Source organism: Coregonus clupeaformis, chromosome 9 (genome assembly GCF_020615455.1).
Source record: "Coregonus clupeaformis isolate EN_2021a chromosome 9, ASM2061545v1, whole genome shotgun sequence".
NCBI lineage: Eukaryota > Metazoa > Chordata > Actinopteri > Salmoniformes > Salmonidae > Coregonus > Coregonus clupeaformis.
Genome location: NC_059200.1, coordinates 22,174,624 through 22,196,232, shown reverse-complemented (window position 1 = coordinate 22,196,232; position 21,609 = coordinate 22,174,624). Strand labels below are relative to the sequence as shown.

Below are 21,609 nucleotides of genomic sequence, written 5' to 3'. Positions count from 1 at the left end.
CTTGAAACAACTGACCATGACAATGGGGTGAAACTCTTGGACAACAGTTGTGATTGTCCATTCCATATTGTCCATTTTACTTTGACCTGACCATTTTTTATTTGATTGAGCGTCATTTAGGTAAGGCTATTTGATCGGAGAAACCTGCATGGTGTAAAAAGTGTCCGTCTAATTACATTGACATAAATTTTATCTCCAGCCTGTAGGCTACAGAAAAGGCCACATTCTATTTATACCATATCCTATATCTGCTACATGATTTATGTTAGAAACTTTTTTGGAAGGAACGTTTGCTGGAGCGCTGCAGAGATGCTTCTCTCCAACAGCACCCTGGAGAGGCGCGCTGGGAATGGACAAGCAAAATATTTTGCGCCCCTGCCTTTGGCAAAGTGGGCACTGCTTATCAAAGGGCGCCATCAGCGCTCACCTAAAAAGCCCATATGTCACTGGTCGAGAGAAATTGTAATTCTGTGAGGTTTTATGTATTGTTGTTGGAGGTGCGTCTTGATCAGTTTAGCTCAGAAAATGCCGCCGTAGTCAATCTGCCGCGAACAACAGGATATGTCGCTGTAGTTTACAGTCAGGAAGAGGTGGTTTCAACGTGACACTGAATCACTCACTGTGGTTGAAATTATATTTGCGGTTTCCCCACCCAGTGGCTTCGGCACGTCAACAAATCTAACTTCAGCTCTCCAAAAATGTTCCCCCTGTAGCCTTTACTTGCATTTTCACTTTGGTCAGCGAGCCAGTGACTGAGCTCAACTGTTGCGTGAAGCTCGTGGCGTTATATTCAGAATGAGCACCCTCGCGGAAACATGACGCCAAGATCATCACTGAGTTGTCCACGCCGGAGAGGCTATGTGGACACCGCGCACACTGGGCCATTTGGATGGTGCATCATTTGGTGGGGAAAAAGCTTGACCTGCTTGATCTTTTAGTAGATAGAATTGTAGGCATGTTTATAATTTATGCAACGTTTCATTTTCGAGTTGGCTGAGATTCTTGAGTTGAGTTAAATTATTGTTTTTACAACATGATGGCATTTTCTAGTTACACACGCGAAGGCGCGCACACACGCACACTTTCCTATCCTTGGGGTCAAGGTGCATGGTGTCTCCCTCTCTTTGCACAATGATTGATTGTGAACAGCAGTGCATTCCTTTGTTGCATAACTGAACTCAGCATGACAGTAAGACAGTACAGGTTTAGCCTTGTAGAGCCATCTCTGGGCCTGCCTGATGCAACATCCTCATGCCATGCATTGGATGAGGGGTGATGATGGAGCAGTTGGTTCCACCCAGCAGTTGCTGGTCTGTCGGTGCAGCTGTTGCATGCAGGAAAGTTATTTCTGTCGTGGCTCCCGGGTGCTTTTACTGCTTTGTACAGAACCTCATGGTCTAAACTAAAGCCTTGCACAGACTTGCTTATTGGCCAGATCCACTGCAGCAATGATCCTTATCCATTTGGCTACAACTGGCTGTATGAGCATATTCTCTCTGTCTCTGTCTGAACCAGAATCTGGCTTTACTGGAGACGTTTATATGGCGAATCTCCTTTAAGCCCAGGAAGCAGCCATTCAACTTGCCATTCACCAGCATTTCAATCTTAACAATCGTCATGTACTGCCGTCACGGCCGGTATGTACTTCCAATCGCTCACGTCCCATGGATCCTGGACAGCACTCATTTTACTGCCTACAAATCTACAATACAAAGGAGCTGCCGAAGAGGCATTTTTTTGGTTGCATGTAACTTTTTATTTAGACCTTTTTTGGAAGTACATACCGGCTGTGACAGCAGTACATGACTATAGCTGCTAATCGAAACTCCATATTTGGTCAGTAACTAACGTGTTTTGACATTATTAAGCTTGAAAAGCTGGTTAATGGCAAGTTAAATGGCTGCTTCCTGGGCTTAAAGGAGCTTCGCCATATCTACGTCTCCCGTAAAACCTGATTCTGGTTCAATCCCTGTCTCTCTCTCTGTGCCCATACTGATCCTGTTGCTGTCTTGGGTTTCACTCTGAGTATTTATAATCTTGTGCCCTGTAGCGGAGTGCATAGTGAGAGAGAGAGAGTGAGAGAGAGAGAGAGAGGTGCAAATCTGGCCTGGTACTCAGTCAGTGTGTAAATCAGACTGATAGGACCATTCCATGGCAGAGCACCTCCAGGGTCTGTAGCCAGCCAAGGGAGGCCTCTCCACCAGCTTGCCCAGGAGGAGGCATGATGGACTGGCAGGGAAAGCATCAGAGAGACGGTGGAGCTGCGGCAGAATGGGTGGGGTTGTGGGTGTGTGACCAACTGGGGTTCTAATTTCATGGTGCCTGTGTTCCCTAAGACTGTGTTAGCCCGCTGAGCTAAAGCCTATGCATTAGACCAGGGAGTTAACACAAGTCTTCGGGTCTCAGGACAAGGTTACTCATCATGAGAGCGTGGTTCAGCAAACCACCTCTGTTAGAGATGGTAGTGGGCAGTGGATGAGAGAGGTGTAGAAGAGAGTGAGATTGAGGCAAAGAAAGAAAAAGTGTGGCGAGATAACCGCTCACCGCTCTACTTTATTTTCCCAGATTCTGATCATCTATAGCCACTAGGGGACAGATCTATGGAGCATTGCACCTGGTTCTCCACCAGTTGTAAGTGAGCTGTCGGGGCGTGGTGGCATGCGATCCCTCTGAGCAAGACAGCACCCTCCAGAGGTGACAGCAGTCAGGACAGGCAGCAGGATGCCAGTGCAGGCGGCCCAATGGACAGAGTTCCTCTCCTGCCCCATCTGCTACAACGAGTTTGACAGCAACGGCCACAAGCCCATCAGTCTGGGCTGCTCACACACCGTGTGTAAGACCTGTCTGCACAAGCTGCACCGCAAGGCCTGCCCCTTCGACCAGACTGCCATCAGCACTGACATCGACCTCCTGCCAGTCAACTGTGCCCTGCTACAGCTGGTGGGAGCTCAGGTGGGTACAGCACGTCTTGTTGTTGTTTTTGTTGTTATTGTTGTTGTGGTTCTTCTTCTTCTGATGACGATGATGACGATAATGATAATGATGATTGTGATGATAATGATAATGATGATTGTGATGATAATGATGATTGTAATGATAATGATGATTGGGGTGATGATGATGATTGGGATGATTGGGGTGATAATGATGATGATGATTGGGATGATTGGGGTGATAATGATGATGATGATTGGGATGATTGGGGTGATAATGATGATGATGATTGGGATTATTGGGGTGATAATGATGGTGATGATTGGGGTGATAATGATGATAATGATAATGATGATGATGATTGTGATGATAATGTTGATGATGTTGTGTGTTCCCAGGCTGTGGAGTCCCAGCCTGTGTCTCTGAGCAGTGCTGTGGAGGTAGATCACTATGAGGTGTGCAGGGTGTGTGTGGAGGAGCTGGCTCTCTACCTCAAACCCATCAGTGGAGGAAAAGGTACCAGAACACCGAAATGTGGTGATAAATGCATCTGTATGTGTGTGTGTGCATGTGCGTGTCTGTGTCCGTGTGTGTGTTTCCAGACAAAGAGGTGCTCTCTACTGGTGACCCTGTGTTCAGCACAGTGGGTTTCTTCCTTCTGAGGGGACACTGAGCTCAGAGCAGTGTACGTGTGTGTGTGTGGGTGTGTATGAGTGTGTGTAGTTGATGTTTAGGTTAGAGGAACACAGCATTTCCTGTTATTGTCAGGGTCTGAGCTTACTGTGGTGGGAACATTTGCATCAGAGCATGTAGGAGCAGCTAGACCCAGGAAACCCATGCACTCTGTAAGGTCAGACGGAACATGTGTCCCCCACACCAACACAAAGCCTGAAACCCCACATTACATCAACAGGAAATGTAATGAGCTGTGTCGAAAGTAGTTTGAGTTGAATTAGTTTCATTTAAAGGAATCATTTAATTAGATGACAAGATTAGATTAGACAACAAAAAAGTAAATTGACAAAATGTAAAGAAGTGAAACTAACAATATGACTTTGCCCTGCATGTAATTTCATATTGCATATTTTATTATACCTCATTCTCAGATAAACAGTATATTGTAGAGTATATTATCTGTAGCAATTATTGCAGGGTGGAGGATGGAAAATCCTTCTCCCAGGACCTATAAAACGCTGGGTGTGTGACGGGCGGTAGACCTTGAGCCCAGTCCTGTTTTCCCATCAATGCTTTTAAAAGTCAATATCGGAGGGGAATTGCTCTGTTTATTGGGTGTAATTCACCTGGAAAGCTGAGAGTGCAGTTAAATTCCTCGGCAGCTCTGTCAACTGTTTTTGTGATGATCACAGAATTGGAGAGGAGACAGTGGTCATCCATCCCTGGTCTTTTATAGACTCACTGTAATAAAGGGTTTTAAGACACTTTTGTTACCACTTTGTCCTGCTATGGGACATTTATTAGAGGAAGAGAGGGTTTTTTCTATTGCGGCAGCACTAACAAACTACATAAATACAGTTTCTCCATCCCCATAAAGACTTGTTTTAGACTAGGATTAAACTTTAGCTCTGGTAAACAATGACAGAGTGTGGGAAAATCTCTCTGTAGTAGTATGTCAGTGTGTGTGAGTGTGTGTGTGTGTGTCTGTGTCTGTGTGTCTGTTCATGTGTCTGTGCGATCGTCCGTTTTTGTGTGTATTTCAGTATTTATGTTTCTGGCGCCGTCTTCTGACGTTTGACCCCTTCCTCTCCTTCATCCAGGTGTGGTGACCCTCAGTCCGAGCATGCTCAGTCGGCCCATGCAGAGGAAGCTAGTGACGCTCGTCAACTGTCAGCTGGTGGAGGAGGAGGGGCGGGTGCGGGCGGTGCGGGCGGGCAGGTCGCTAGGGGAACGTACCGTTACAGAGCTCATCCTGCAGCACCAGAACCCACAGCAGCTCTCTGCTAACCTGTGGGCTGCAGTCAGGGCACGGGGATGCCAGTTCCTGGGGCCTGGTGAGTGGATGATACACCTTTCAGTCATATGACAAACTGGGGTGATAGGATAATACACCTGTCAATCACATGATGCTTCAGCATGCTTTTCTCTCCATGCTCTATCCTCCCTCTCTGCTATGTTCTATGATGCTGCAGCACTATGGTGTCTTATAATGATTACTTATAGGGCAGATCCTGAGTGAGGGAACTCTGTTTCTCACACCTGATCTGAGTTTTGGGTTTCCAGTCTGAGGACACCAGTAGAACACAGTATCATTTCCTACAGTGTCATAGGATTCCCTCTTGCTGTAAAATAAATGGTGAAGTGTCAGATATGTACTTATATGTATTATGTATTCTTTTATTTTTTTTGGTACCTTTATTTTATCAGGTTAGTCTCATTGAGATTAACAATCTCTTTTACAAGAGAGACCTGGCCAAAATAGCAGCACACAAAGTTTCAGACACATTTACAACATAAAACACAAAGCATAATAATACATAAATAAAGCATAGTGATATCAATAATACAGCATAGTAATATCAGATACTATGTAGTATGTACTAGTACTTAAATAATTACTTAATCCTCTTCATCCCCATTGGAACATAAGGCCACTGATATGTACTAGTAGTACTTCATTAGTACTATGCAGTATGTAATAGTAGTACTTCATAAGTACTATGCAGTATGTAGCTACATGACGACAGTTGCGTGTGTCGTTTGAAACAGCCACGCAGGAGGACGCTCTGAAGCTGGTGTTGTTGGCTCTAGAGGACGGCTTAGCTCTGTCCAGGAAAGTTCTGGTGCTGTTTGTGGTCCAGAAGCTGGAGGCTCGGTTCCCTCAGGCCTCCAAGACCTCCATAGGACATGTGGTCCAGCTACTCTACAGGGCCTCCTGCTTTAAGGTAAGACTTATTCTACTGTATTGGTATATTATGTTGTATATAGTATGCGCTGACATGCACTTATGATGCACATAGGCATGCAAATACACACACACGCATACACATGCATGCACACACACACAAGTCACTGACATCGATAACAGTCTCCATATCGTTGTAGCGTACAGGCTGTCTTGCTTTAATATAGGGGTGATAGAAAGTACTCTGATTCAGCGGTTTTATCATAGTGCTAAAAAATCTTTATCTTACAAAAGTGCTACAGACATCAATAGGCACCATGCTGTACGGTACCACCAGTCACATTTGATCAATGAAGCACTTTGAAGAAGAGCCACCTTCTGCCTCTGCCACTCATCATGCCCAGCAGTGGAGAAAGCTTCTGAGTGTCACTTACCATGAGTTCCTGAATCTCTCTGGGAGATTTCAAATTCACATCTTTAGTTTAGATTTATATTGCCAATTATGACAAATTAGCTGCCAATGGAAACATGTTCCACGTGAAATGACTCAAAATGGTCCTCTCTCTGCATGAATCCAAGATGGCATAGCAGTGCGGTCGTGTACTCTGTGTGTGTCCGTGTAAATAGCCTGTTTGTATTTTTTGTGTATTTTTCGTACATATGGCCCTATCACACTTTTCACCCTTCTACTAAATATACTTTCCTGCAACCCGCCTCACTCAATGTGTAACGGATTCTATTATTGACTTACCTTTTATCTAGAATCTCCAGTTGAAACTAGCTAGCCAGCTAACTAGCTACTTGCTATTAGCCACCGTTAGCGGTTTTCACCCAGAACATCGGATTATCTGTGGGAATAACTGAATCATTGGACATTAACACCGGATCACAACAAGCTAGCCGCAACCGAATGGATGTTGCTGTTGGCTAATCACTACTGCCCCCGAAGCAAGCACCAGTTAGTCTTGAGCTAGCCTCGAGCCAGGCCCATCTACTGGCTATCTACCTCTCTGTCAACCGGACGGGACCTCCTAGAGTCGACACGGAGCCCCGCCGATCCATCACGACTGGTCTGCCGACGTAATCGTCTGTGGTTTCAACAGGCTTCCCATTGCGACGACCACGAAGATCCATCTGCTAGCCCCGGCCCGCTAGCACACGCAAACAACAGCCGTGCTTCCTGCTAGCCTGTGCTGTAGCACCAATTCGAACTGCTCTCGGACTCACATATTGCTGTTCACTGGACCTTATGATCACTCAGCTGCACAGCTGATGCCTGCTGGACTGTTCCTTTACACGTTACCCTGTCCTGTTTATCTGTTTAGCCTCAGCCCAAACTTTCATCGCCATTACCAGTTGTTGTCTTAGCTCTCTCGAATAACACCTGTGATTGCTTTATGCCTCTCTCCCATGTCAATATGCCTTGCCTATTGCTGTTCCAGTTAGTTCTTATTATAGAATTTCACTGTAGAGCCCCAAGTCCCTCTCAAACTGCCTCAAATAGTTCCTTTGTTCCACCCCCCATACACACGGAGACCGGCTCAATCGGTGCCTCCAGTGATGCTATCTCTTTCATTGTTACCCAACTCTTAGGTTTACCTCCACTGTACTCATATCCTTCCATATCCTTGTCTGTACATAATGCCCTGAATCTATTCTACAACGCCAGGAAATCTGCCCCCTTTATTCTCTCTACCCAACGCACTAGAAGACCAGTTCTTAAAGCCTTTAGCCGTATCCTTATTCTAGTCCTCCTCTGTTCCTCTGGTGATGTAGAGGTTAACCCAGGCCCTGCAGCCCCCAGTATCACTCCTACTCCCCAGGAGCTATCATTTGTTGACTTCTGTAACCGTAAAAGCATTGGTTTTTTGCATGTTAACATCAGAAGCCTCCTCCCTAAGTTTGAGTTATTCACTGCGTTAGTACACTCCGCCAACCCTGATGTTCTAGCAGTGTCTGAATCCTGGCTTAGGAAGGCCACCAAAAATTCAGAAATGTCCATCCCCAACTACAACATTTTCCGTCTAGATAGAACTGCAAAAGGGGGTGGAGTTGCAATCTACTGTAGGTCTATCATACTATCCAGGTCTGTGCCCAAACAGTTTGAGCTCCTACTTCTAAAAATCCACCTTTCCAGAAATAAGTCTCTCACTGTTGCCGCTTGCTACAGACCCCCCTCAGCCCCCAGCTGTGCCCTGGACACCATATGTGAATTGCTTGCCCCCGTCTATCCTCAGAGTTCGTACTGCTTGGTGACCTAAACTGGGATATGCTTAACACCCCGGCCATCCTATAATCCAAACTAGATGGCCTCAATCTCACACAAATTATCAAGGAACCTACCAGGTACAACCCTAAATCCATAAACATGAGCACCCTTATAGATATCATCCTGACTAACTTACCCTCTAAATACACCTCCGCTGTCTTCAACCAGGATCTCAGTGATCACTGCCTTATTGCCTGCGTCCGTAACGGGTCCGCGGTCAAACGACCACCCGTCATCACTGTCAAACGCTCCCTAAAACACTTTAGCGAGCAGGCCTTCCTAATTGACATGGCCCAGGTTTCCTGGATAGATATCGATCTCATTCCGTCAATAGAGGATGCCTGGTTGTTCTTTAAAAGTGCTTTCCTCTCAATCTTAAATAAGCATGCCCCATTCAAAAAAATCTGAACTAAGAAAATATATAGCCCCTGGTTCTCCTCAGACTTGACTGCCCTTGACCAGCACAAAAACATCCTGTGGCGTACTGCATTAGCATCGAATAGCCCCCGCGATATGCAACTTTTCAGGGAAGTTAGAAACCAATATACACAAGCAGTTAGGAAAGCAAAGGCTAGCTTTTTCAAACAGAAATGTGCATCCTGTAGCACTAACTCCAAAAGGTTTTGGGACACTGTAAAGTCCATGGAGAATAAGAGCACCTCCTCCCAGCTGCCCACTGCACTGAGGCTAGGAAACACTATCACCACCGATAAATCTACAATAATCGAGAATTTCAACAAGCATTTTGCTACGGCTGGCCATGCTTTCCACCTGGCTACCACTACCCCGGTCACCAGCTCTGCACCCTCTGCTGCAACTTGCCCATGCCCCCCCCCCTCTTCTCCTTCACACAAATTCAGACAGCTGATGTTCTGAAAGAGCTGCAAAATCTGGACCCCTACAAATCATCTGGGCTAGACAATCTGGATCCTTTCTTTCTAAAATTAGCCGCCGAAATTGTCACAACCCCTATTTCTAGCCTGTTCAACGTCTCTTTCGTAACGTCTGAGATCCCCAGAGATTGGAAAGCTGCCGCGGTCATCCCCCTCTTCAAAGGGGGTGACACTCTAGATCCAAACTGTTACAGACCTATATCCATCCTGCCCTGCCTTTCGAAAGTTTTTGAAAGCCAAGTTAACAAACAGATCACTGACCATTTCGAGATACACCGTACCTTCACCGCTATGCAATCCGGTTTCCGAGCTGGTCATGGGTGCACCTCAAGCACGCTCAAGGTGCTAAACGATATTATAACCGCAATCGATAATAGACAGTACTGTGCAGCCGTCTTCATCGACCTGGCCAAGGCTTTCGACTCTGTCAACCACCGCATTCTTATTGGCAGACTAAATAGCCTTGGTTTCTCAAATGACTGCCTCGCCTGGTTCACCAACTACTTCTCAACTAAAGTTCAATGTGTCAAATCAGAGGGCCTGTTGTCTGGACCTATGGCAGTCTCTATGGGGGTGCCACAGGGTTCAATTCTTGGGCCGACTCTTTTCTCTGTGTATATCAATGATGTCGCTCTTGCTGCTGGTGATTCTCAGATCCACCTCTACGCAGACGACACCATTTTGTATACATCTGACCCTTCATTGGACACTGTGTTAACAAACCTCCAAACGAGCTTCAATGCCATACAACACTCCTTCCGTAGCCTCCAACTGCTCTTAAACACAAGTAAAACTAAATGCATGCTCTTCAATCGAACGCTGCTGGCACCCGCCCACCCGACTAGAATCACTACTCTCGACGGGTCTGACCTAGAGTATGTGGGCAACTACAAATACCTAGGTGTCTGGTTAGACTGTAAACTCTCCTTCCAGACTCACATTAAGCATCTCCAATTCAAAGTTAAATCTAGAATCGGCTTCCTATTTCGCAACAAAGCCTCCTTCACTCATGCTGCCAAACATGCCCTCGTAAAACTGACTATCCTACCGATCCTTGACTTTGGCGATGTCATTTACAAAATAGCCTCCAACACTCTACTCAGCAAATTGGATGTAGTCTATCACAGTGCCATCCGTTTTGTCACCAAAGCCCCATATACTACCCACCACTGTGACCTGTACGCTCTTGTTGGCTGGCCCTCACTACATATTTGTCGCCAAACCCACTGGCTCCAGGTCATCTATAAATCACTGCTAGGCAAATCCCCGCCTTATCTTAGCTCATTGGTCACCATAGCAACACCCACCCGTAGTCTGCGCTCCAGCAGGTATATCTCACTGGTCATCCCCAAAGCCAACACCTCCTTTGGCCGCCATTCCTTCCAGTTCTCTGCTGCCAATGACTGGAACGAACTGCAAAAATCTCTGAAGCTGGAGACTCTTATCTCCCTCACTAACTTTAAGCATCAGTTGTCAGAGCACCTTACCGATCACTGCACCTGTACACAGCCCATCTGAAATTAGCCCACCCAACTACCTCATCCCCATATTGTTATTTATTTTGCTAATTTGCATCCTAGTATCTCTATTTGCACATAATCTCTTGCACATCTATCATTCCAGTTTTAATACTAATTGTAATTATTTTGCACTATGTGTTATGATTTAACTGGATAGAACCCAAATGCAGACAAGTACACCAAGCCAGAGAAGTTTTAACAGGTTTATTATAATGTTCAATAGTCCAGGTTTCCAATAAATGGGGAAGAGCAAGTCCAGGTTACAGGGAGGGTACAGATCCAGGTCAGGGCAGGTGTGGTACCGTAATGTCCTAGTGTCCGTGGTGAGTCCAAAGGAGAGGCCCGATAGGGAAGAGCAGGATGGTGGTACCGTAATGTCCTAGTGTCCGTGGTGAGTCCAAAGGAGAGGCCCGATAGGGAAGAGCAGGATGGTGGTGGCAGGAGTGAAGCGGAGGCAGGAGTCAGGTTCCAAATATATGGTTGTCTTGACTATGATCTGACGATGAGTGGAAAGTTTGACCGGGTCTTAAAGGCTGAGGTGATTATGGTGAATGAGCTGCAGCTGGAACCCTGACTCCCGCACACCAGACTTCACTCCTGCAATCAAGGACAGACAGAGGGGGAGGGGAGAGCAGAGAGAGAGCTACCTAGCAGCAGTAGGCCTAACAGTACCCCCTCTACGGACGCCACCTGGCGGCCGACAGGGTTTATCAGGATGTAACCTAGAAACTCACGAACCAGAGCAGGATCCACAATGAAGCTCCTGGGCACCCAGGAACGTTCCTCAGGACCATAACCCTCCCAATCCACCAGGTACTGGAAACCCACGACCCCGGCGGCGAACATCCAGAAGTCGCCGGACAGTGTAGACCGGACCCCCACCCACGATCTTGGGCGGAGGAGGGGGACGAGAGGGCGGGCACAAAGGGCTAACCGACACAGGCTTAATCTGGGAAACATGAAAGGTGGAATGAACCCGTAGGGAGGCAGGAAGCTGTAGCTTAACCGCGCAGGGGTTAACAATAGACAGTATCTTGAACGGTCCTATAAAACGAGGCGCCATCTTCTTCGACTCCACCTTCAATGGAAGGTCCCGTGACTTCAGCCATACCTCTTGACCAGGAGAGTAACCGGGAGCCTGGGACCGGTGACGGTTGGCTTGCCTCTGCATGTACGCCGAAGCTCGGGACAGAGCTACCCTGGCCTTCCTCCAGACCTTGCAGCAGCGGCGCATGTGGGACTGCACCGAGGGTACCGCAAGTTCCCTCTCTTGGGAAGGGAACAGGGGAGGTTGATAACCCAGAGCACACAGAAAAGGAGACAAACCAGAGGAAGCGTTAGTCAAGGTGTTATGAGCATATTCCACCCAGGGGAGCATGGAGCTCCATGACCCAGGGTTAGACCCAGTGACACAGCGAAGTGCGGTCTCCATCTCCCTGGTTCGCTCTCTCGGCTTGCCCGTTGGTCTGGGGGTGATATCCAGAGGACAGGCTGGATGTAATGCCCAAAGCTTTACAGAAAGCTTTCCACACCTGGGAGACAAACTGGGGACCCCTGTCAGAGACAATATCCGTGGGTAGACCATGAGAGCGGAACACATGTTCAACCAAAATATCAGCCGTCTCTCTGGCAGTGGGCAGTTTAGGTAGGGCCAAAAAATGAGCGAACTTAGAAAAACGATCAATCACCGTAAGAATGACAGTCTTACCAGATGAGGGGGGAAGTCCAGTGACAAAATCCATAGCGATATGCGACCAGGGCCGGCTGGGTATAGGTAGAGGTCGTAGATGACCAGCGCTGGCCTGGGTGGAGTTTTTACTTCGTGCACATACCGTACAAGCAGCAATGAAGGCTCGAGTGTCCGCCTCCATCGTGGCCCACCAGAACTTCCGTCGCACAAAGTCAAGGGTCCGCGAAACTCCAGGGTGACAGGTAAGGGGAGACGAGTGAGCCCACTGAAGTACCTGGGAGCGAGCAGACTCAGGGACAAACATCCGGTTAGGAGGACCCCTCCCAGGGTCAGCTTGATGATGTTGAGCCTGTCTAACAATCCCCTCGATGTCACATGTGATGACTGCAATACTGCAGGTAGGAGGCAAAATGGGTTCAGGGTTACTACCAGTATCAACAGCCGAATGAACACGAGACAGGGCGTCAGGCTTGACGCTGCGTGACCCAGGACGGTAAGACAGAGAAAAATTGAATCTCCCAAAAAATAGTGCCCACCTGGCTTGACGGGGGTTGAGCTGCTTCGCTGACTGGAGGTAAGCCAGATTCTTATGATCCGTCCAAACGATGAAGGGTTGTTCCGCCCCTCCAACCAATGTCGCCACTCCTCGAGAGCCAGCTTAACGGCGAGCAGTTCACGATTTCCAACATCATAATTCCTCTCTGCCTGAGAAAGTTTCCTTGAGAGAAAAGCACAGGGATGCAGTTTATTATCTTCAGGAGAACGTTATGACAACACTGCACCTACCCCAGTGTCGGATGCATCCACCTCCACGACAAACTGGCGGTCGGGGTCCGCTGCATCAGAATGGGAGCCGAGGCGAAGCGATGTTTCAGTTCTTCGAACGCTGATTCGGCCCCTTCATTCCAAGCGAACGGTCGTGAGATGGAGGTGAGAGCGGTGAGTGGCGCCGCAATGCGGCTGTAGTCCTTGATGAACCTCCTATAGAAGTTCGCAAACCCCAGGAATCGTTGAAGTTGTTTTGCGGGTAGAGGGAGCTGGCCAGTCCGTGACAGCAGAGATCTTAGCTGGGTCCATCCGCAGCTCCCCCTGAGCTATGATGTAACCCAAAAAGAGGTCTCAGACACATGAAATTCACATTTCTCCATCTTCACAAACAGTTTGTTCTCCAACAACCTTTGCAACACCTGGCGCACATGCAGTTCATGTTCCTGGGAGGACTCTGAGAAAATCAAGATATCATCCAGATAGACAAAAACAAACCGATTCAACATGTCCCGAAGGACATCATTGACTAGTGCCTGAAAAACAGCAGGGGCATTAGACAACCCAAAAGGCATAACCCGATACTCAAAATGTCCCAAGGGTGTGTTGAAGGCAGTCTTCCATTCATCACCCCTTACGAATGCGCACCAGGTGATACGCATTTCGTAGATCCAGTTTCGTAAAGATGGTAGCACCATGAAGGAGGGGAAAAGCAGAATTAATCAAAGGCAGAGAATACTTGTTCTTAATGGTGATGTTGTTAAGTCCACGGTAATCAATACAGGGTCTGAGGGTCTTATCCTTCTTAGCAACAAAAAGAATCCCGCTCCTACAGGTGACGAGGAAGGACGCATAATACCTGCCGCCAAGGAGTCCCGAATGTAGTTCTCCATAGCCTCCGTCTCCGGCCGGGAGAGATTGTACAGGCGACTGCTGGGGAGCGGGGCTCCTGGCTGGAGGTCAATGGCGCAGTCGTAAGGCCGGTGAGGAGGAAGAGAAGTAGCTCTGTGTTTGCAGAAAACGGATGCCAGGTCATGATACACGTCAGGAACAGCAGAAAGATCCATGGACTCCAGTGGAGGTTGAGGCACAGTACTGGCAGGAGTCTGAGCAGAACACAAACAATTCACATGACAAAATGTGCTCCATGAAACAATGCTACCTGTCACCCAATCAATGTGTGGATTGTGTTTTATGAGCCAGGGGATACCAAGGACCAGGGGAGTCTGTGGGCAGTCGATAATATGGAATTGAATGTTCTCCTGATGATTTCCCGACACTCTAAGACAAACAGGAACAGTCTGATGGGTAATGCGGGTCAACAATTGTCCATTTAGACCCTTAGCCTGCAGCGGACAGTCCATAGGAACAGTCTCCAAATCCATTTGTTGAGCCCACTCTCTATCCAAAAAGCTTCACTCGGCACCAGAGTCAATCAGCGCACTAACAGAGAAATTCTGGGACTGCCACTGGAGGGATGCCTGGAGCAGAATGCGGGGAGAAGAGGAAGAATCCGCTGCTCGGCTCACCAAAACTTCTCCCATAAATGATGAGCCGGCCCTTTTCCCCGGACGAACTGGGCAGGAAGGAACGAAATGACCAGCTTCTCCACAATGCACAGGCAGACCCGAGCCTGAATACGACGTGCACGCTCCTCTGAGGACAACCGTGCACGACCCACCTCCATGGCTTCGGGTTCAGTGCTCCTCGTATCGACTCGGGAAGACACGGCTCTCTCCGTAGGGGACGATGCAGGGAGGAGTTTGTTGATGACAGACAGGTTGCTTGGAACTAACACTCCTCTCCCGGCGGCGCTCCCGAATCCGATTATCCAACCTGATAGTGAGTGAAATAAGATTATCCAGCGTAGGCGATTCATCATATGACACCAATTCATCCTTTAAAATCTCAGACAAAGCATTGATGAACACTCCTTGTAATGCCTCGTCATTCCAACCACTCACTGCTGCTAAAGTCCGAAACTCCACTGCCATCTCCGCCACACTACGAGCCCCCTGCCGAAGAGAAAACAACCGTTTCGCAGCCTCCTTGCCTCGTACGGGGTGGTCAAAAACCTTCCTCATCTCCGTGGTGAAGGCCACATAAGCGTTGCAAATGTCCGACTGACTCTCCCAGACCGCGGATCCCCAGGCACGAGCGGAACCGCTAGTAGAGTTGATAAGGTAGGCAATACGGGCTCTTTCTGAGGCGTAGGTGAGGGGCTGTTGTTCAAACACTAACGAGCATTGAGTCAAAAAATCGCCACAGGTTCCCATGTTCCCGTCATAGCGCTCTGGAGCAGGAACAAAAGGCTCTCTGATCTGGGCTGAAGGGGTAGTAAGAGCAGACACTTGATTGGTGAGTAATTGAACCTGATTAAGCAGCACCTGACTGTCCTCAGCAATCGTCTTAAACAGGGTATCATGTTGGCCAAGTAGAATGCCCTGATTGGCTATGGCAGTCCAAATTTGAGTGCACTCTGGGGGTGGTATCCGAGCTACTGTCTGCTGGGTTCATGTTGGTCAGATCATACTGTTATGATTTAACTGGATAGAACCCAAATGCAGACAAGTACACCAAGCCAGAGAAGTTTTAACAGGTTTATTATAATGTTCAATAGTCCAGGTTTCCAATAAATGGGGAAGAGCAAGTCCAGGTTACAGGGAGGGTACAGATCCAGGTCAGGGCAGGTGTGGTACCGTAATGTCCTAGTGTCCGTGGTGAGTCCAAAGGAGAGGCCCGATAGGGAAGAGCAGGATGGTGGTACCGTAATGTCCTAGTGTCCGTGGTGAGTCCAAAGGAGAGGCCCGATAGGGAAGAGCAGGATGGTGGTGGCAGGAGTGAAGCGGAGGCAGGAGTCAGGTTCCAAATATATGGTTGTCTTGACTATGATCTGACGATGAGTGGAAAGTTTGACCGGGTCTTAAAGGCTGAGGTGATTATGGTGAATGAGCTGCAGCTGGAACCCTGACTCCCGCACACCAGACTTCACTCCTGCAATCAAGGACAGACAGAGGGGAGGGGGAGAGCAGAGAGAGAGCTACCTAGCAGCAGTAGGCCTAACACTATGGCCTATTTATTGCCTTACTTCCATAACTTGCTACATTTGCACACACTGTATATATATTTTCTGTTGTATTTTTGACTCTATGTTTGTTTTACCCCATATGTAACTCTGTGTTGTTGTTTTTATCGCACTGCTTTGCTTTATCTTGGCCAGGTCACAGTTGTAAATGAGAACTTGTTCTTAACTGGCTTACCTGGTTAAATAAAGGTTAAATAATAATGAATAAATAAAATAAACCTCTGAAAACTCCCAGTGATAGAAAGAAACAGTCTGCTAGTGATGAAGTGTATGAGTTTGTGTGTGCGTGCATACGTGCGTGCGTGTGCATGTGTGCGTTCGTGGATGTGTGTGTAAGTGAGAGATAGCCTAGGTGTTGATTCAGAGTCCTCCAGCCTGTAAGCATGGTTGGCATGGTTGGCATGGCAGTCACAGAGTCACAGTCACAGAGTCACAGTCACAGAGTCACAGTCACAGAGGGACAGTCACAGAGGGACAGTCACAGAGGGACAGTCACAGAGGGACAGTCACAGAGTCACAGTCACAGAGTCACAGTCACAGAGGGACAGTCACAGAGGGACACTCACAGAGGGACAGTCACAGAGGGACAGTCACAGAGTCACAGTCACAGAGGGACAGTCACAGAGGGACTGGCCTGGTGTCTTATGGTGATTACTCATAGGGCAGATTCTGAGTGGGGAACTGTTTCTCACACCTGATCTGAGTTTTGAGTTTTGAGTGAGGACACAAGGCAATAAAACACAAATGTCTTCCAGTCATATGAGAGTGATGTGATTCTGTTTACCGGGTTGCTGTAGGTCACTGGGTTACTGTAGGTCACTGGGTTACTGTAGGTCACTTGGTTACTGTAGGTCACTGGGTTACTGTAGGTCACTGGGTTACTGTAGGTCACTTGGTTACTGTAGGTCACTGGGTTACTGTAGGTCACTGGGTTACTGTAGGTCACTGGGTTACTGTAGGTCACTGGGTTACTGTAGGTCACTGGGTTACTGTAGGTCACTGGGTTACTGTAGGTCACTGGGTTACTGTAGGTCACTGGGTTACTGTAGGTCACTGGGTTACTGTAGGTCACTGGGTTACTGTAGGTCATGTGAATGTGTTTGGAGTTAAGCCAAGTCAGGTTTATTGGGTGTAGGTCTCTAACTGTACTGTATGCCCCCCACCTCCATTCCTCCCCTACCTACCTCCCCCCTACCTCCCAACCTCCTTCCCTCCCTCCCCCCTCTCTCCACCCTACCTCCCAACCTCCTCCCCTCCCTCACTCCCTCCCTCCACTCTACCTCCCAACCTCCTCCCCTCCCTCCCTCCCCTCCCCCTCCCTCACCTCCCCTCCCCTCCCTCCCAGGTGACCAAGCGTGACGAGGACTCGTCGCTGATGCAGCTAAAGGAGGAGTTCCGTACGTACGAGGCTCTGCGTCGCGAGCATGACGCCCAGATCGTACACATCGCCATGGAGGCGGGGCTCCGTATCTCTCCTGAACAGTGGTCCTCTCTGCTCTATGGAGACCTCATCCACAAGTCACACATGCAGTCTATCATCGATAAGGTACGCTGTCTGCCTCCACACCACTGTATTACTGGCTTGTACTAATCAAGATGGACAAGATCAAGATCAACTCTGATTTCTCACACATACTAGTTCTCTTTAAGCTCATTCATTAACCCCCCCATGCGTGCATTACTATGAGACATACTGCAGCTATTTTCTCACTGTATAGTACGTTAAGCTGCTATACTTGTACGGTGTCTTCAAGCAGCGGTCTTTAACCATTTCTTGCCCAGGGACCACCGTCCCTGTCACGTTCGTTGAATGACGGGTCAGACCAAGGCGCAGCGTGATATGCGTACATGTTTATTAAACTTTAAACACACGACAAAACAACAAAGGAAACGAAACGTGAAGTCCAAGGTAGAACACACAACATACCTTACAAGGAACAAGATCCCACAACTAGACAGTGCCAATAGGCTGCCTAAGTATGGTCCCCAATCAGAGACAACGAGCGACAGCTGCCTCTGATTGGGAACCACACCGGCCAACATAGATCCACACATACTAGATCGACAACATAGAAAAAGCACAACAAGGAAATATACACACCCTGACTCAACATATAAGCGTCCCCTGAGTGAGGGCGTGACAGTCCCAGGCAAAGTGGCGACCTAGGGACCCCCATCATACGTTAGGACCACTGTCCCAGGCAAAGTGGCGACCTAGGGACGCCCATCATACGTTAGGACCACTGTCCCAGGCAAAGTGGCGACCTAGGGACGCCCATCATACGTTAGGACCACTGTCCCAGGCAAAGTGGCGACCTAGGGACCCCCATCATACGTTAGCAAAAACTCATGTATCACGTCTTGTCTTATCATCAGGTGAATGATAATGGCAAGGAGAAGTAATCAACATTTTTAAATGAATAGATTTGGTGGATAGTTTTTCATTACTTTGACCTCCCCACATAATAATTGGAAGAGGAAGTGTAGGTCCAAACTCTAGCCCATTAGCTAGAAAGGTAACTCCAAACACATTTTCACTAAGAGCAGCTGTTTAGCTGGTTAAACAAAGGTTAGCCATGTGTTGGCAAAAATGAATGTCCAAGTCAAGAATGCTAACCAGCAGCCAGCGGCACATGCTGCACTGGTAGCCTATTAGCAGGTGCTTTTTCAAAGCCTATGTCAGATACTCCAGTAAGTGTAATTGACTCCAATGAGTGTAATTTGCTCAATATTAGGAGTTGAGAAATAAAGTTGACATCATTAGAAATAAGATATTCTCCTCTTTTCTAATGTAGGTGGTATGTCATAAACATTTTGTTTATTCTGTTGTTGCTAGCGATATTCATAAAAGCATTGAAATAAAACATTTATTTTTGTCACTTGTATTTTTATTTTAGAAAATATTTTAATGGATCTCCTGCAGTACCTCCGCAGACCCCTGGTTGAATACCCTTAGTGTAGAACCAGTACCACCATATTAAATGACTCGTAATTGAGTTGTTATGTGTTTCTTCACTAACTTTATTTTGTCTGATGGTCACTCCCCCAGCTCCAGTCCCCAGAGTCCTTTGCAAAGAGTGTCCAGGAGCTGACGATAGTTCTACAGAGAACAGGAGACCCAGCCAATCTGAACAGCCTCAGACCACACCTGAAACTACTGGCCAACATCGACCACATCCCAGGTAGACACAGTACAGATCAACCCACACCTTTCAGCCCAGGGCCTGGGGAACCCAGCAGCTTCTCCATGCAGCTCCCTTGAGGTTTAGAACAGGGTTTCCCAAACTCGGTCCTGGGGCCCCCCCTGGGTGCACGTTTTGGTTTTTGCCCTAGCACTACACAGCGGATTCAAATAACCAAAGCTTGATGATGAGTTGGTTATTTGAATCAGCTGTGTAGTGCTAGGGCAAAAACCAAAACGTGTACCCAGGGGGGGCCCCCAGGACCGAGTTTGGGAAACCCTGGTTTAGACCATCAACAATTATAGTACTGGACAGAAGAGGTAATATGATAATACATCATTGATGCATTTTCACTTAGTGGGTGGAAAACCGCCAGCAGTGCATCCACTGTGACTTGTTAAGAAATGGACAGACCGGGGCAGTGAGACAGGTGGACAGACCGGGGCAGTGAGACAGGTGGACAGACCGGGGCAGTGAGACAGGTGGACAGACCGGGGCAGTGAGACAGGTGGACAGACCGGGGGCAGTGAGACAGGTGGACAGACCGGGGCAGTGAGACAGGTGGACAGACCGGGGCAGTGAGACAGGTGGACAGACCGGGGCAGTGAGACAGGTGGACAGACCGGGGCAGTGAGACAGGTGGACAGACCGGGGCAGTGAGACAGGTGGACAGACCGGGGCAGTGAGACAGGTGGACAGACCGGGGCAGTGAGACAGGTGGACAGACCGGGGCAGTGAGACAGGTGGAGGTATCTGTGGTATATGTTTGTGGGTTTGTTTAGAAGCTGCAGACACTATGACCCTATAATATTGTTTAGAAACAAGACGGGGGGATGTTGATGTATGTATGCACTCAGTAACTGTAAGTCGCTCTGGATAAGAGCGTCTGCTAAATGACTAAAATGAGACGGGGATGTTGATATCGGATGTGTGTTTTGGTATGTGTAGATGCGGCAGCTCCGTCGTGGGAGGAGCTGGAGAGTGTGATGCTGGCGGTGAAGGTGGTAGTCCATGGTCTGGTGGAGTTTATACACAACTTCAGTAAGAAGAACCACGAGACACCACAGGTACAGGACCGGACATCACACACACACACACACACACACACACACACACACACACACACACACACACGCATGTATGAACAAACACACGCACGTACACACATGCACATAAGTACGCACACACACACACACACACGTACGCACAAACACACATGCACACATACACGCACACGCACGTATGAACACACACACGTACGTACGTACGCACACACACACACACACGTACGTACGCACAAACACACACGCGCACACACGCACGTATGAACACACACGCACGTACGTACGCACACACACACACACACGCACGTACGTACACACACACACACATACGCACAAACACACACGCACACGCACGTATGAACACACACACACACGTACGCACACACACACACGTACGTACGCACACACACACGCACACACACACACATGCATGCACGCATGCGTGCAAAATCGCACACGCACGTACACACGTGCAAACGTAATACACCTGTTAAATGTACAACAGAGACAATGTAAGAGACATTGATATGTCCCTTCAACAAGCACAGTGTTTTCGCTATTGTCAGTAACATTGTGTGTTGTCTGTCTCCTCTCCATGCAGCCACAGGCCAACAGCAAGTATAAGACCAGTATGTGTCGAGACCTCCGGCAGCAGGGGGGCTGTCCCCGAGGATCCAACTGCACCTTCGCACACACACAGGACGAGCTAGAGACGTGAGGGAGAACACCACCACACTGTGATACACAGACCTCAATATACAGTTTTTATCAAAGCTTTTCTGTGAACAAAATCTTAAACGACCTACCCTTTCTTATTCTCTCTCTTTTTCTCTCTTTTTCTCTCTTTTTCTCTCTTTTTCTCTTTTTCTCTCTCTCTCTCTCTCTCTCTCTCTCTCTCTCTCTCTCTCTCTCTCTCTCTCTCTCTCTCTCTCTCTCTCTCTCTCTCTCTCTCTCTCTCTCTCTCTCTCTCTCTCTCTCTCTCTCTCTCTCTCTCTCTCTCTCTCTCTCTCTCTCTCTCTCTCTCTCTCTGTTCCCCCCTCTCTCCACCCTATCCCTCTCTCCACCCTCTCCCTCTCTCCACCCTCTCCCTCCCCCTTTCAAGGAACAGAATGAGAAACAAGAAGATCAGTGGCGTGGGCCGGCCCTACGCCCTGGCCCAAGGGAGTATGGGTAGTGGTCTGAGTATGGAGGGGGATGACTCAGGAGAGGAGGCTTGCACTGGGGGACTGAAGGGCTCAGACAAGGGGGGGTCAGGGTCCCTAACGGAGGTGGCCACACACCCCCAGCTCATCCCCAGGGGAGGGGATATGATGGAGAATATGAAGAGGGAGAGGTCTGTTCCCAACG

General features: G+C 48.2%; 1 protein-coding gene across 6 annotated transcripts in view; it reads left to right on the top strand.

Moving 5' to 3' along the window:
- The window catches only part of LOC121573463 (roquin-2), a 43,020-nt gene that overhangs the window by 5,069 nt on the left and 16,342 nt on the right, over positions 1-21,609 (top strand). For 3 of the 6 annotated variants that reach the window (XM_045222513.1, XM_045222517.1, XM_045222518.1), the window contains exons 2-10: positions 2,566-2,952; positions 3,333-3,450; positions 4,710-4,943; positions 5,659-5,834; positions 17,362-17,562; positions 19,066-19,198; positions 20,147-20,265; positions 20,864-20,976; positions 21,365-21,609. The exon at positions 21,365-21,609 is cut by the window's right edge and continues 52 nt beyond it. In XM_045222513.1, the coding sequence (XP_045078448.1) occupies positions 2,722-2,952; positions 3,333-3,450; positions 4,710-4,943; positions 5,659-5,834; positions 17,362-17,562; positions 19,066-19,198; positions 20,147-20,265; positions 20,864-20,976; positions 21,365-21,609 (1,570 nt within the window). In that variant the 5' untranslated portion in view covers positions 2,566-2,721. Of the gene's footprint in view, positions 1-771; positions 905-2,064; positions 2,288-2,565; positions 2,953-3,332; positions 3,451-4,709; positions 4,944-5,658; positions 5,835-17,361; positions 17,563-19,065; positions 19,199-20,146; positions 20,266-20,863; positions 20,977-21,364 lie in introns of those variants that run through there. The other 3 variants (XM_045222515.1, XM_045222514.1, XM_045222516.1) reach the window with 3 other exon arrangements.